We start from the raw sequence: 12,376 nt of genomic DNA on the forward strand, positions 1-12,376 counted from the left end.
ACAGAACAGTCCCAGAGACCAGCACTGGTATACAGCTATGCTGCATAGAATTTACTTCCAGAATTTGAGTAAATGACAAAGAAAAACATTTCCACCTTAACAAACTCCTTTCCAGCATATCTTTCTTTTAAACAGCATTACAGAAGAGACCACCAAATCAGCACAAAGCTAAATAGGATTAACATGCTATTCATTAATTGACAAAAACAACATACTGTTACCTTGGCTTTTACAAACTGGACTATGGGCCCAAGTTCAGATACTACTTGATTTCCCACATGAATAAAGGGTACTTTACCTGTAAAATGAAATGTATTTTAGTAAGAGCCTTTTATACCTGTAAAACATCATTTACAATTTTCAAAGCAATTAAATATTGTAGGTACCCCTGAACAACGGCAGCGTTTTGTTTCTTTCAAATGAGCACATTCAAAGCTCTAGCATGCATAGCTCACCCAGATAACATTTGTAATAACAAACATCCTCTTTTTTCTGAACCTCTTCTACGCATGATACTTGCAATTGTGTATTTCAAAGTTATTGACTGAGATCTATCTATTTGTATTTTAATAATGGATTTTGCTTTGCTGGAAAGACTTAATTCAATGTTTCTCTGAAGTACAGCTGGGAATTCCCAGGAAAGCAGACAGAGCCTTTGGCTAGTTTTATGACACAAGACGTTCCCACCCTCCCTTCTAACCCACTGGAGGGAAAAAGGCTGCTGAAGAGATGACGGGAGACATGGCACTGTGCCCAGGAATGCAAGCAGGGGGAAGTGCAAGCACACACTCAGCAAGGAAGGGTCTTGACTCTCCCTCCTCCAGTCCTTCAGATTTCCAACAACTGGGCCAGCTGGCTCCTACTGGCTGCCCTAATCTTCACTCTCCAGTTGTGAGCTGGCGTTTTCTAGCCTCATGGTCCTGGGGTCAGGAAGAGGTTCTCAGTATGAGACCCACAGCTTCACAATCTGGGGAGCTGGGAGGGGTAAGGAGGTGCTTCATCATCATGGAAGTAAAATGGGGTTAAAACTTAACCCTAGTAAGGCTCAACATTCAGACTATGAAGCTTAGCGCTCAGGGTCCAGCACAGAGCAGGGCTAAAATGGCCAGTCCTGAAAAGGAGACTGAGAAATAATTGTACCACTGATGGAACCAGTCAGGGTGTGAAGGGCTCCTAAGCCTGCATGCACCACCTTCACTGCCTGGTAACCTTCCCTACATGCAGAACTGAGCTAAAGCTTTAAGGCAGGCAGAGATACAAGAGGAAGAATCCCTGTTACACACAGCAAGCCCAGAAGCATGACAGAAGTTGCCCCACACCCCTTTTCCCAGCTCTCAGGGTGTGAAGCTGAGGGCTCCTGCTCCAATCCACCCTAAGCAGGTTATCTGTCCTGCAAATCTTCATCCAAGTGCAATTGATAAACATCAACCTTATATATAAAACTAAATCCTTTACGATTATTTACATGACTGAAATAATCCATAAAATGATGGATGTTTTGTATTACTGAAAAAATCCCCAAGCCCAAAAGCAGTAAATAAGTCTTCACAGTGCAGTGGGGCTTTGTCCACCTCTCACTGTGGGCAAACTCTGCTCTCAAGAGGCAGCCCAAAGAACAAGCTCAGCACCCAGGTGACTCCAAATATGTTATTATCAATACATTCACTCTTTTCACTGAAACACAACCTACTGTTCAGCTTAGCTCAAACACTGTTCATGCTAATAGCAGATTCAGCCATGGTCTTAATCATGAGATTCACTTCTCACTGGCTCTATCAGCCTAAGGGCAATAAATGAAGTTCATCACACCAACAAAGGCTTCATCTGCATGCACATGCTGCATGTTGCAGAAGGAAACACAGACCCCTTCGTGCTTCAGAATTCAGTGTTTTAAACCAGACTGTGCTTCACACACCAAGATCATACTCCTAAATCCCTCAGAATGGGTTCTGTCATTACAATGACTATGACATAAATAACCTTCCCCCCAAAACGGTGAGATGCAGATCTCTGTCTGCTGCTGCTGTGAGACAGGGCAGTAGGGAGGGAGAAGGGAACAAATTAAAACCTTGTCTGAATTATCGTTAAAGGACCAATATAAAGCAAGCAAATGGGGCAAGTGAATAAAAATAATAAAAATAATGACTGCAGGAATAAGGGCAAAAAGAACACATGTATTTCTACCTACATTTAAACCTGAAGCAGCATCATTTTCCCTCTTGTGCTCGTTTTCAGCAGAAGAAGGAAGTGTTCAGACCCAAATTACATCAGATGCCAGCAAGTGCGGACAAAGGTGCAAGTGGCAGAGAAGTAATAGCATGCAACTGTCATCAGTCCTCCTGCACATGCAAGACACTTCTCTGTGCACTTAAGAGGCTCCTCTGTGAATGGATTCAGTGTTTCAAAGCTACCTTTATTTACTAACAAACAATTCATGTATCTCCATATTTTGCTTTTTTTTCACTGCTACCAATCAACTTGGGTTCTTTTATAAATCGCATAATTTCACTGCTTTGACCAAAATATCAGTAGCAGCAACAGAACCCATGCAGCTGGGGGACATATATCGACAGGCACTTCCACGTGGCAGTCATCAGCCAAAGCCAGGTACCAGGTAAATAAAAACCTCTCTCAGACAACGAAAATCCAGGACAGGGTGCAAGGATTGCCAGACGTTTTGCCCTGCATTCAGCAACTCTGATTTTCAGGCAATCTTCTGAGGCCAGCCTCTGATGTTTTCAGGCAACCAGTCACCTTTCTAATAATTTACTGTTGGTGGGTTTGGATTTTTTCCAGAGTCCCATGGATCAGCGGATGATTTAAAATTGCCTGTCACCCCTAACAATGACAGTGCACCCTTCAGTCTTCTTCTGTTATCAACATCCTGGCAATCATCTCCCAGAGAGGGTAGAAAAAGATCATCTTTCTATAACGTTGTCTCACCCCAGCAATGGGAAGATGTAACAGCATTTACTGGAATATTCCTTGGATGCAGAATAAAGCCACTTTTAGAAACATATGTTTTTCTGCTTCAGAATTCAACCACCCTCAGGCACTTCAGAGGTTTCCACCAGGTATTTGAACTGTCTCAGCATTTTATATGGGTACTGCATCCGCAGGGCAGTTACACATTGTGCCAGCGTTACTTTGCATTTGACTGTTTTAATTGTTTGCAGAGGAGAAACCACACTGGAGAGGAGGGGGGAAGGCAACCCGCACACAGGAGCACTGACCGACTGTTATCAGCAAGACAAGGCGTAGTTGCCATGGTATCAAAATGGAGGTATAACGTAGTAATCTAAATGAAGGCCACACTTACCAGATGGGGACATGTACTCAGCATTTGCCCTGCAAACCACCCGGATTGGCAGATTGCACATTTGTAAAAAGGCCTGTAAACAAAGAGTCACATTTTAAAAGCATTAATACAACAGTGACAAACAAATGTGCTCTTAATACATTTTGCTACGTTTTAGCTAGTTCTTAGCACATGCCTATGAATTACAGATCCTTACATACTACTTTTAGGAAGAAAAAAGGGTAGGTAAAATAAAAACAAGGTTTTTTTAACTTTCTTAGACCACTGTTTCTTATCCAGTCATTGACTGGAATTCTTTAGATGAATTTTCATCTACTGTTACTGGTTTTTCTCAAGATGAGCAAAGGACCGGTATCTGACTGACGCAATTAGATGCTGTGGCTGTATAAAATTAAGTGATATTTTAACCCTCCTGGAAAGAATAATACTTATTTCTTCTGGCTAAAGCTGGCTAACGAAGTCCATGTTCTGTAACAGCAAGCACATATAGCACCATCCAAGATTACATGACAGAACAAGGGGTAACAGCTTTAAACTAGAAAAGGGTAGATTTAGACATGAGGAGAAAAATGCTTTACTGTGAGGGAGGTGAGGCACTGGAACAGGCTGCCCAGAGAAGTTGTGGATGCCCCCCCTGGAAGGCTGGGATGGGGTTTAGAGCAACCTGGTCTAGTAGAAGGTGTCCCTGCCCATGTCAGGGGGGTTGGAATCGGGTGGGTGACCTTTAAGGTCCCTTCCAACACAAACCATTCTATGATTGTATTTACAATAGCTAGCAGAGGTGTTGCTCTATGTGCTCTACTGTCAGAGCACAAGTCTGCTTTGGGAGGAAGTATTTATTATCTTTAATTTATGTGAATCACAGACAGCATAAGTCATCAATTTACGGTTTCTATCTGTAACCTTAGATTCAAAGCATTCTCAGTAGGATACCAATTTTTGTCAGCACCTGCCACCACCACAAAATCTTTAGTATGTTTCTGTTGAATACCAAAATATCAAAAATATTTGTAATTTTGGCAGAACATGGCAAATAAGGAACCTCTTAATTTCTCGAGTCTCTCACAGGTCATCTTGGCTAAGTCCCAGTAATCATTTTTTCTTTGTGATTAGGTCACAATTCCAGATTCCAAAATTATACCTGTTTATCCACAGTGGCTTGAGGTGAAAAAAGCCTAAACCAAGAAGGCTACCATAATGAAGAAAAACGCTGCTGCAACACAGCACTTTATACTTGACCCTCCTCCTAGCTCTTCTGATTGCAGGACCTCGCAGTAAATTGCACTCTCAGTTTTAGATGCTCAGACGCTAATCAGAGACATCAAAGTAACCTAAACCTTAACCTTGAGACTGCTTACCTCTGCACTAACGAGACCATAAGGCAAGAACTCGCACTGGTATCAGCCCTGTTCCTAACTTTGGGGCTTCTGTAGTATCCATCAAACAAACAAAAATAACCCAAACAGCCCTCTCCTCTCTCCTGCTCTCCAAGTCATTTGTACCCAAACCTCAACCCCATCTGGGCAAAAAGGCCAGCAGCTTTGTTGCTTTTCCAACAAAGTCCAAGAACTGCACTGTGCTTTACAACACTGGCTCTTGCAGGTTTAGATGACCTAACTCAAATCCAAATCCCAATTTAAGGCAAGGAACTAGGATGACAAGCTGCTACACAAGACATTGGTGATGGCTGACAAGAGGCCACCTCAGAATTGTGGAGGCTCTGCAAAATCCCCTGGAAACCTGGATTTCTGCAGCTTTTGATTTCCTTAGCCTAACTTCAAGAGCCAATTACTTTACATATACATGCAGACAGAGGGACATATAGACAGAAACACGAAGAGAGGGTACCAGTCATGGTCAACATAAGCCAAATATTGCAGGTCCTGCACTATTTACCAATAAATTGGTCTCTAGTATGCTTCACCCCAACTAGAACCTCTATTATTGCTTAAAGGTGCAACTATCACCTAAAGAAAATACAAGGCACTAGCCAGATTTGACATCACCAGGCATTCTAAGGTTGAGAGCCTGTCAGAGTCCACCAAAAATTGAGGCTCTTCCTGTCTTAGCATCCCAAAGTCCATGCAAACTGTAACAGTACCCAAAAGACTAATTCTTTAATGGAATTTAAGGAATTGGTCTGTCAGTCTTATATGTCTTCCTTTGTCTGATAGCCTCCAGACCTAGCAATGCCCAGGCTGTTCCATCATGTCTTCTGCTCAAACTGGGGCTTCATATGCAATTTCTTTATAAATAAACAAAAAATGCAGAAACTTGGCTTAGATTAAACGCTCCTACGACATTCCTGGACACAATCTAACCCACCAAAAATATACACCCTAATTCAACTAGTACAAAGACTTTGTTCTTCTGAAGGCTCCACCAGTAGCTAACAGAATCATCTCAACAGTACCGTGCTGTGGAACCGATGGCATCAAACAACAGCTCCAAAGAATTTCACCTTTGGGTGAGAGGAGTGGAGCAAAATTCTACCATACTACTTAATCCTTAGCTGTTCAATTTCATCTCAAAAATATGTGAAATTCCTTTTGGTCTAGAACTACCGAGTGAATTTCTTTCACAGTAAGGCACTAAATTAACTCTGCAATTCTGCATTAAGCTAGAGATGCATTTTTAACTGTCATGTACTATTCTCACTACAAGTTCAGAAGTCTGAACTGCACTGGAGTTAGGACAACACACAAATAACTGAAAAGCTTGGAAGTGCAGAGACACAGTTAAGCAAAAGGAGGTGAGTCAGATCACAGTTTTTACTTTTTCATATCAACATATCAGAAATAAGACACACTGGCACAGAAAACTGTAGTTACATGAGCTGCTTCAGCAAATTGTTGCCTACTGTACATCACATCATATATCGGCTCCTACATAGTACAAGGTTTCTACCAAAAAGAGTCCTCAGCATACAGACTGAACTAGAAATACAATCTTTTCAGTGTAAAGAGTTCGGCCAAGTTTCCATCAAAAATCTGAATCTGAACTTTATCTCCCTCCTTCTTCTCAGTAAATATCCACAGACCAAGGAATATGAACCTTTATTACACTTGGCAGGAAAACTCCACCTCAGCCTCTGGCCTAGTGCAAAGAGGATTGAGAATACGTTGCCACTTTGGCATCTCAGAAATGCAAACACACTGCGTCCATGTGCCTTTTTTGCACTTTGCAATGAAAAGAGGAGAGAGAAGTCTGAACTAGAATTGAGCTCTAATGGAGGAACAAATATTAACTGAATAAAAATGCTCACTACTGTGTATAATAAAGTGCAGATTCTGGTAAGCTTAGAAATAAATCATTCTACCTTCAGTGAGGTTAAAAAAATTATTAAAAAAATACAGACCCTGAAGTAAACACCAAACCAAAAACCTGAGGAAACTCCCTTGGAATAGTCATCTTCAGTTCTAACGAAACTGATGACCAGGGCTGAGCTTGAGAAACTGAAGAGTGATTCAAGATTAAAACTGAGCATATCCAGCCGGCTTCAATTGGAGCTCAGCTCAGATGCCTCTATACAAATGCCCATAGCATGGGAAACAAACAAGAGGAATTAGAGATGTGTGCTCGTCTACGGGGGTATGACATTATAGGAATCATAGAAACATGGTAGAATGGCTCCTATGACTGGTGTGTTGGAATGGAAGGTTACAGACTCTAGAAAAGACAGGCCTGGCAGGCGCGGAGGGGGGAGTTGCCCTTTATGTTAGAGATAGGCTGGAGTGTATGGAACTCTGTCTGGGGACAGGTGAGCAGATAACAGAGAGCTTGTGGGTCAGGGTTAAAGGGAAAACAGCGATAGGAGACATTACTGTGGGCGTATGTTACAGACCACCTGATCAAGAGGAATCTGCGGATGAAGCACTCTATAGGCAGATAGGAAAAGCCTCACGCTCACAGGCCCTCATTCTCATGGGTGACTTCAACCACCCTGACATCTGCTGGAATGAGGGTACGGCCCGGCACAAGCAATCCAGGAGGTTCCTTGATTGTGTGGAAGACAACTTCCTTCTGCAAGTAATAGAGGAACTGACAAGGAGAGGTGCCGTGCTTGACCTCATCCTCACCAACAGGGAAGGGCTCGTTGGAAATGCGGCACTGCAGGGCAGCCTTGGATGCAGCAGCCACGAGATGGTTGAATTTGAGATCCTTAGGACAGTGCAGCAAGCTCACTGCCCTAGACTTCAAAAGAGCAGACTTTGGCCTCTTCAGGAACAAGGTTCCATGGTATATAGCCCTAGAGGGCAGGGGGGCCCAAGACTCTTGGTTGATATTTAAGGATCACCTGCTACAAGCTCAGGAGTGTTGCATCCCAACTAGAAGGAAGTGCAGCAGGAGGGCCAGGAGACCTCCTTGGATGGATAAGGAGCTCCTGAGGAAAATTCAAATGAAAAAAGAGTTTTATAGAAAGTGGAAGCAAGGACAGGTGGCCTGGGAAGAGTACAGGGTTATTGTCTGGGAAGCTAGAGACCAGGTTAGGAAAGCTAAAGCCCAGTTAGAATTAAACTTGGCTAGGGATATTAAGGATAACAGGAAGGGATTCTACAGATACATAGCAAATAAAAAACAGATTAGGGAGAATGTAGGCCCCCTCAGGAAGCTCTCAGGTGAACTAGCTACACAGGATTTGGAGAAGGCTGAAGTTCTGAATGACTTCTTTGCCTCGGTCTTCTCTAGCAAAGGCTCTGACCGCACCACCCAAGTCTTGGAAGGCAGACACAGGGACTGTGAGAATGAAAACCTTGGGCCCACTGTAGGAGAGGAATTGGTTCGAGACCATCTTAAAAATCTGAACGTGCACAAGTCCATGGGTCCTGATGAAACCCATCTGTGGGTCCTGAAGGAGCTGGCAAATGAAGTTGCTAAGCTGCTGGCCATCATATTTGAAAAATCATGGCAGTCAGGTGAAGTTCCCGATGACTGGAAAAAGGGAAATATAACCCCCATTTTCAAGAAGGGGAAAATGGATGACCCAGGGAATTACAGACCAGTCAGTCTCACCTCTGTGCCTGGCAAAATCTTGGAGCAGATTCTCCTGGAAGGCATGCTAAGGCACATGAAAAACAACAAGGTGCTTGGTGACAGCCAGCATGGCTTCACCAAGGGGAAATCCTGCCTGACCAATTTGGTGGCCTTCTATGATGGGGCTACAGAACTGATGGACAGCAGTAAAGCAGTTGATGTCATCTACCTGGACTTGTGTAAAGCGTTCAACACTGTCCCACACGACATCCTTGTCTCTAAATTGGAGAGACATCAATTTGATGAATGGACCACTCGGTGGATAAAGAACTGGCTGGATGGCCGCACACAAAGAGTTGTGGTCAATGGCTCAATGTCTGTCTGGAGACCAGTAACAAGTGGTGTCCCTCAGGGATTGGTGTTGGGACCGCTCTTGTTCAACATCTTCATCGGTGACATCGACAGTGGGATTGAGTGCGCCCTCAGCAAGTTTGCCGATGACACCAAGCTGTGTCGTTCGGTTGATGCGCTGGAGGGAAGGAATGCCATCCAGAGGGACCCTGACATGCTTGTGAGGTGGGCTGATGCCAACCTCATGAAGTTTAACCATGCCAAGTGCAAGGTCCTACACCTGGGTCGGAGCAATCCCAGGCACAGCTACAGGCTGGGCAGAGAAGAGATTCAGAGCAGCCCTGTGGAGAAGGACTTAGGGGTGCTGGTCGATGAGAAAATGAACATGAGCTGGCAGTGTGCACTTGCAGCCCAGAAAGCCAACCATATCCTGGGCTGCATCAAAAGGAGAATGACCAGCAGGTTGAAGGAGGTGATCCTGCCCCTTTATTCTGCTCTTGTGAGACCTCACTTGGAGTATTGTGTACAGTTCTGGTGTCCTCAACATAAAAAGGACATGGATCTGTTGGAACAAGTCCAGAGGAGGGCCACGAGAATGATCAGGGGACTGGAGCTCCTCCCATATGAAGATCAGCTGAAAAAGTTGGGGCTGTTCAGCCTGGAGAAGAGAAGGCTGCGTGGAGACCTCATAGCAGCCATCCAGTATCTGAAGGGGGCGTATAGGGATGCTGGGGATGGACTCTTCATTAGGGACTGTAGTGGTAGGATAAGGGGTAACGGGTTAAAACTTAAACAGGGGAAGTTTAGATTGGATATAAGGAGGAAATTCTTTCCTGTTAGGGTGGTGAGGCACTGGAATAGGTTGCCCAGGGAGGTTGTGAATGCTCCATCCCTGGCAGTGTTCAAGGCCAGGCTGGACGAGGCTTTGGGTAATATGGTTTAGAGCGAGGTGTCCCTGCCCATGGCAAGGGTGTTGGAACTTGATGATCTTAAGGTCCTTTCCAACCCTAACTATTCTATGGTTCTATGATCCAGTTCTGCATTCACACCAGCAGTCCCGCTAGGTTCAGAAACACTGACCATTGCAGCTGCCTCTCCAGCAGCCTTATGAGGCCTGTTCCAGGAACCCCCATCCAGGAACATGCAAACACTTATTCCACTTCAGTTTTTGTCTGTATTTAGGACTGACTTTAAGATGAGTAGTGAAATAGTAATGAAATTTAGAAACACGAGGAAACTGAATAATGAAAGAGTTGAAGACAAAAATCATGTAATGCTATACAATAAACCTTTTTTTTTTAAAAAATACAATCCTGGTATCACGTTTAAAAAGATAGAAGCCCAGTGAATTAAAAGACCAGTATGTCATGCTGTAATTTGTATCCTATTAAATTTGAAATGCTCCTTACATATCATTCTGCAGGAAAACAAAGGAAAGCTCCACAGTATGAGAAGTTCAGTCCTTATTGGATCCCCACTGCTGAACTAATCATTACCTAGAGAAGTAGGCCAGTATCCATTTCATGATTCAGCTTAAGCTAATGGTCCACTGGCTAGCCTTCCAGTTAGCTAAAAAATATATGTCAACTGACAAAAGGAGACAGTACTACCTCAAGCCACAAGGGCTCAGCCTAAGAAATAAGCCTTAGAATTCGCATTGCTATAAGAGTGCTTACATTCTTTCACCGAACTAACAGGCTTTGGCAATTATCAGTATTAACAACACAGGTGTTTGAGTTTTAGAGCACAGTGAATGCATTTCATATTTATGGAAATTATGGTTTCTTTCAGGAAAAGAGACAGACAAGAATCATGACCAATGCATTCTTAAAAACATCTACCACCAAAAAACTTAAATCTTATTCTCTGATACATTCAAACTACATAAATTAGATTTTAGGTAACTGATGTTTGACAGAAAGTGGCATGAACTATTACCAAAATAGGTGAAATTGGCACAGATCAAAGAAATATTAGAGATAACAGAATAAAGCAGAAATTTTTGTGAGTCTATCTCATTTAATGCTTTAGTCCAGTGATCAAGGGAGGATTTGTTCTCTTTCTGACTTCTCATGTAGAATGTCAGGAACCAGCACATTTGGTGTGCAGATGGTATCAGACCGCCATGGCTTCCAACTCTGCCAAAAGATGTGGTGGAACACTGATTATTCCAGCTCAGAGCATCTCATTTCCCTTTGGGTACCTCACACACATAATTTGAGCAGACAAGTAAACCCTTGCTTCTCTTGTGAGAGAAACCATAAGCTAACAGGAGTGAGCTCAGTTCCTCTGAGTGCTCTTGGAGTGTAGGGTGAGAAATTGAAGGCTGAAACCACCCCAGTGCAGTTCTGCTGAAATTTATTAAGATATCAACACCCCTTCAAAGACACAGCATCAAAAGCTGAGCAATCTGAAAGATCTGAAAGAATAAGCCCAGGCTTATTCTTGCACATCAGAGATTATTGTTTACATCATAAATCTGGCTGATCAACTTTAAAAGGGACTGAAAGGGGCCAACTGAATTCCAGGTGACACAAAACCAAACCCTTGTGAAAATTCACCTAAAAATGATAAGAAAGACAGTAACAGCAAAATTACAAATAAAACACTTAACTGAGCACAGCCTTTCAAAGGTGCTTTTCATTCCAAAGAACAGTATTAAATTTCCTGCTCTTTCTCCTCTGGAAATAAAAATGTACTACCAGAGAATGAACAGGGTGAGTTTAGCCGGCCACAACTTGGATCCATTCCAGCACCTGGGATTCTCACGCAATAATACTACAGCAGTTGCAGTTCTTCAGAATGGGGGCGGAGGGTATTCACGCTCATGCCTGTAGTAAAACTGGTACATATTACTTTAGATAAAGTTCCTTCGTCCAAGGTAACTGTAAGGATGCTCACCGAAAATGTTTATTGATACTTTGAAAACAACTGTTCCAAACAAACTAAGCAGGGAAAGAACTAAATTCCTTCAGGAAAAGATAAACCGGGGGGGGGATTACGCTTACCACCTACCCAAAGAGTTAACTATATGTATCAATTCATAAAGAGAAGGGATTAACATTCTTCTTTCCCCTTGCTCATGTTACAGAAGATCAAGAGATGACTGCCCAATAGACTTTACACAAATAAATAAAACTTAGTTCAAGCGTAAATATACAGAATTCACTACAACTGAAGGACATCAAAACGCTTAGGCTTTTAAATGGAACAAGTAATTTCATGGCTTATACTAGTTAATGCAGCATAAAACAAGGGTAATGAAATCTCAGATTGTGAAGAACTGAGTTTATTCCCCTAGCATCAGCAGCAGTGCTTCCTTTATCCATATATTCCACTGATTATTTGCATTTCTGTCATTTTAAAAACAGGGTCCTAATCTCTTCTGCAGTATCAGCACTGGTCAATGACTGAAGCAGATGCCTGGAAAACTGTCCAGTTTAGTAACTTATGTTTAATTTCATGTCTGCTACAAATACTTTTTTTCTAAGTTATTTCTGTAACAAAGTGTGTCCTTTCTTTGGATGAGGTTAATGTAAGAAACAGATAAAGGCATTAAAAATAAAGATTCTGCTTAGTAGGATCTATCTGTCAGCTTCTCTCCCACTTACGCTCTCTGTCTTGCTTCCCTGCAGGCTAAGTCTTCCCTCTCACACTCTTCCAGCCCCTCTACCTGTATCATTACCTACACTTCTGGCACCTGTGAAGGGAAGAGAGAAATGGGAACAGTAT

General features: G+C 42.8%; 1 protein-coding gene across 3 annotated transcripts in view; it reads right to left on the bottom strand.

Annotated features, from left to right (window-relative positions):
• MTX2 (metaxin 2) overlaps positions 1-12,376 on the bottom strand; it is a 420,264-nt gene that overhangs the window by 387,713 nt on the left and 20,175 nt on the right. For all 3 annotated transcript variants that reach the window (XM_061379818.1, XM_061379808.1, XM_061379828.1), the window contains 2 exons: positions 3,320-3,392; positions 222-298 (listed from right to left, as the gene is read on the bottom strand). In XM_061379818.1, the coding sequence (XP_061235802.1) occupies positions 222-298; positions 3,320-3,392 (150 nt within the window). The remainder of the gene's footprint in view (positions 1-221; positions 299-3,319; positions 3,393-12,376) is intronic.

The sequence above is a fragment of the Neopsephotus bourkii genome, unplaced genomic scaffold (genome assembly GCF_033783945.1).
Source record: "Neopsephotus bourkii isolate Nb327-2 ecotype Australia unplaced genomic scaffold, CSIRO-AGI_Nbou_v1 NB_196, whole genome shotgun sequence".
Classification (NCBI taxonomy): Eukaryota; Metazoa; Chordata; class Aves; order Psittaciformes; family Psittacidae; genus Neopsephotus; species Neopsephotus bourkii.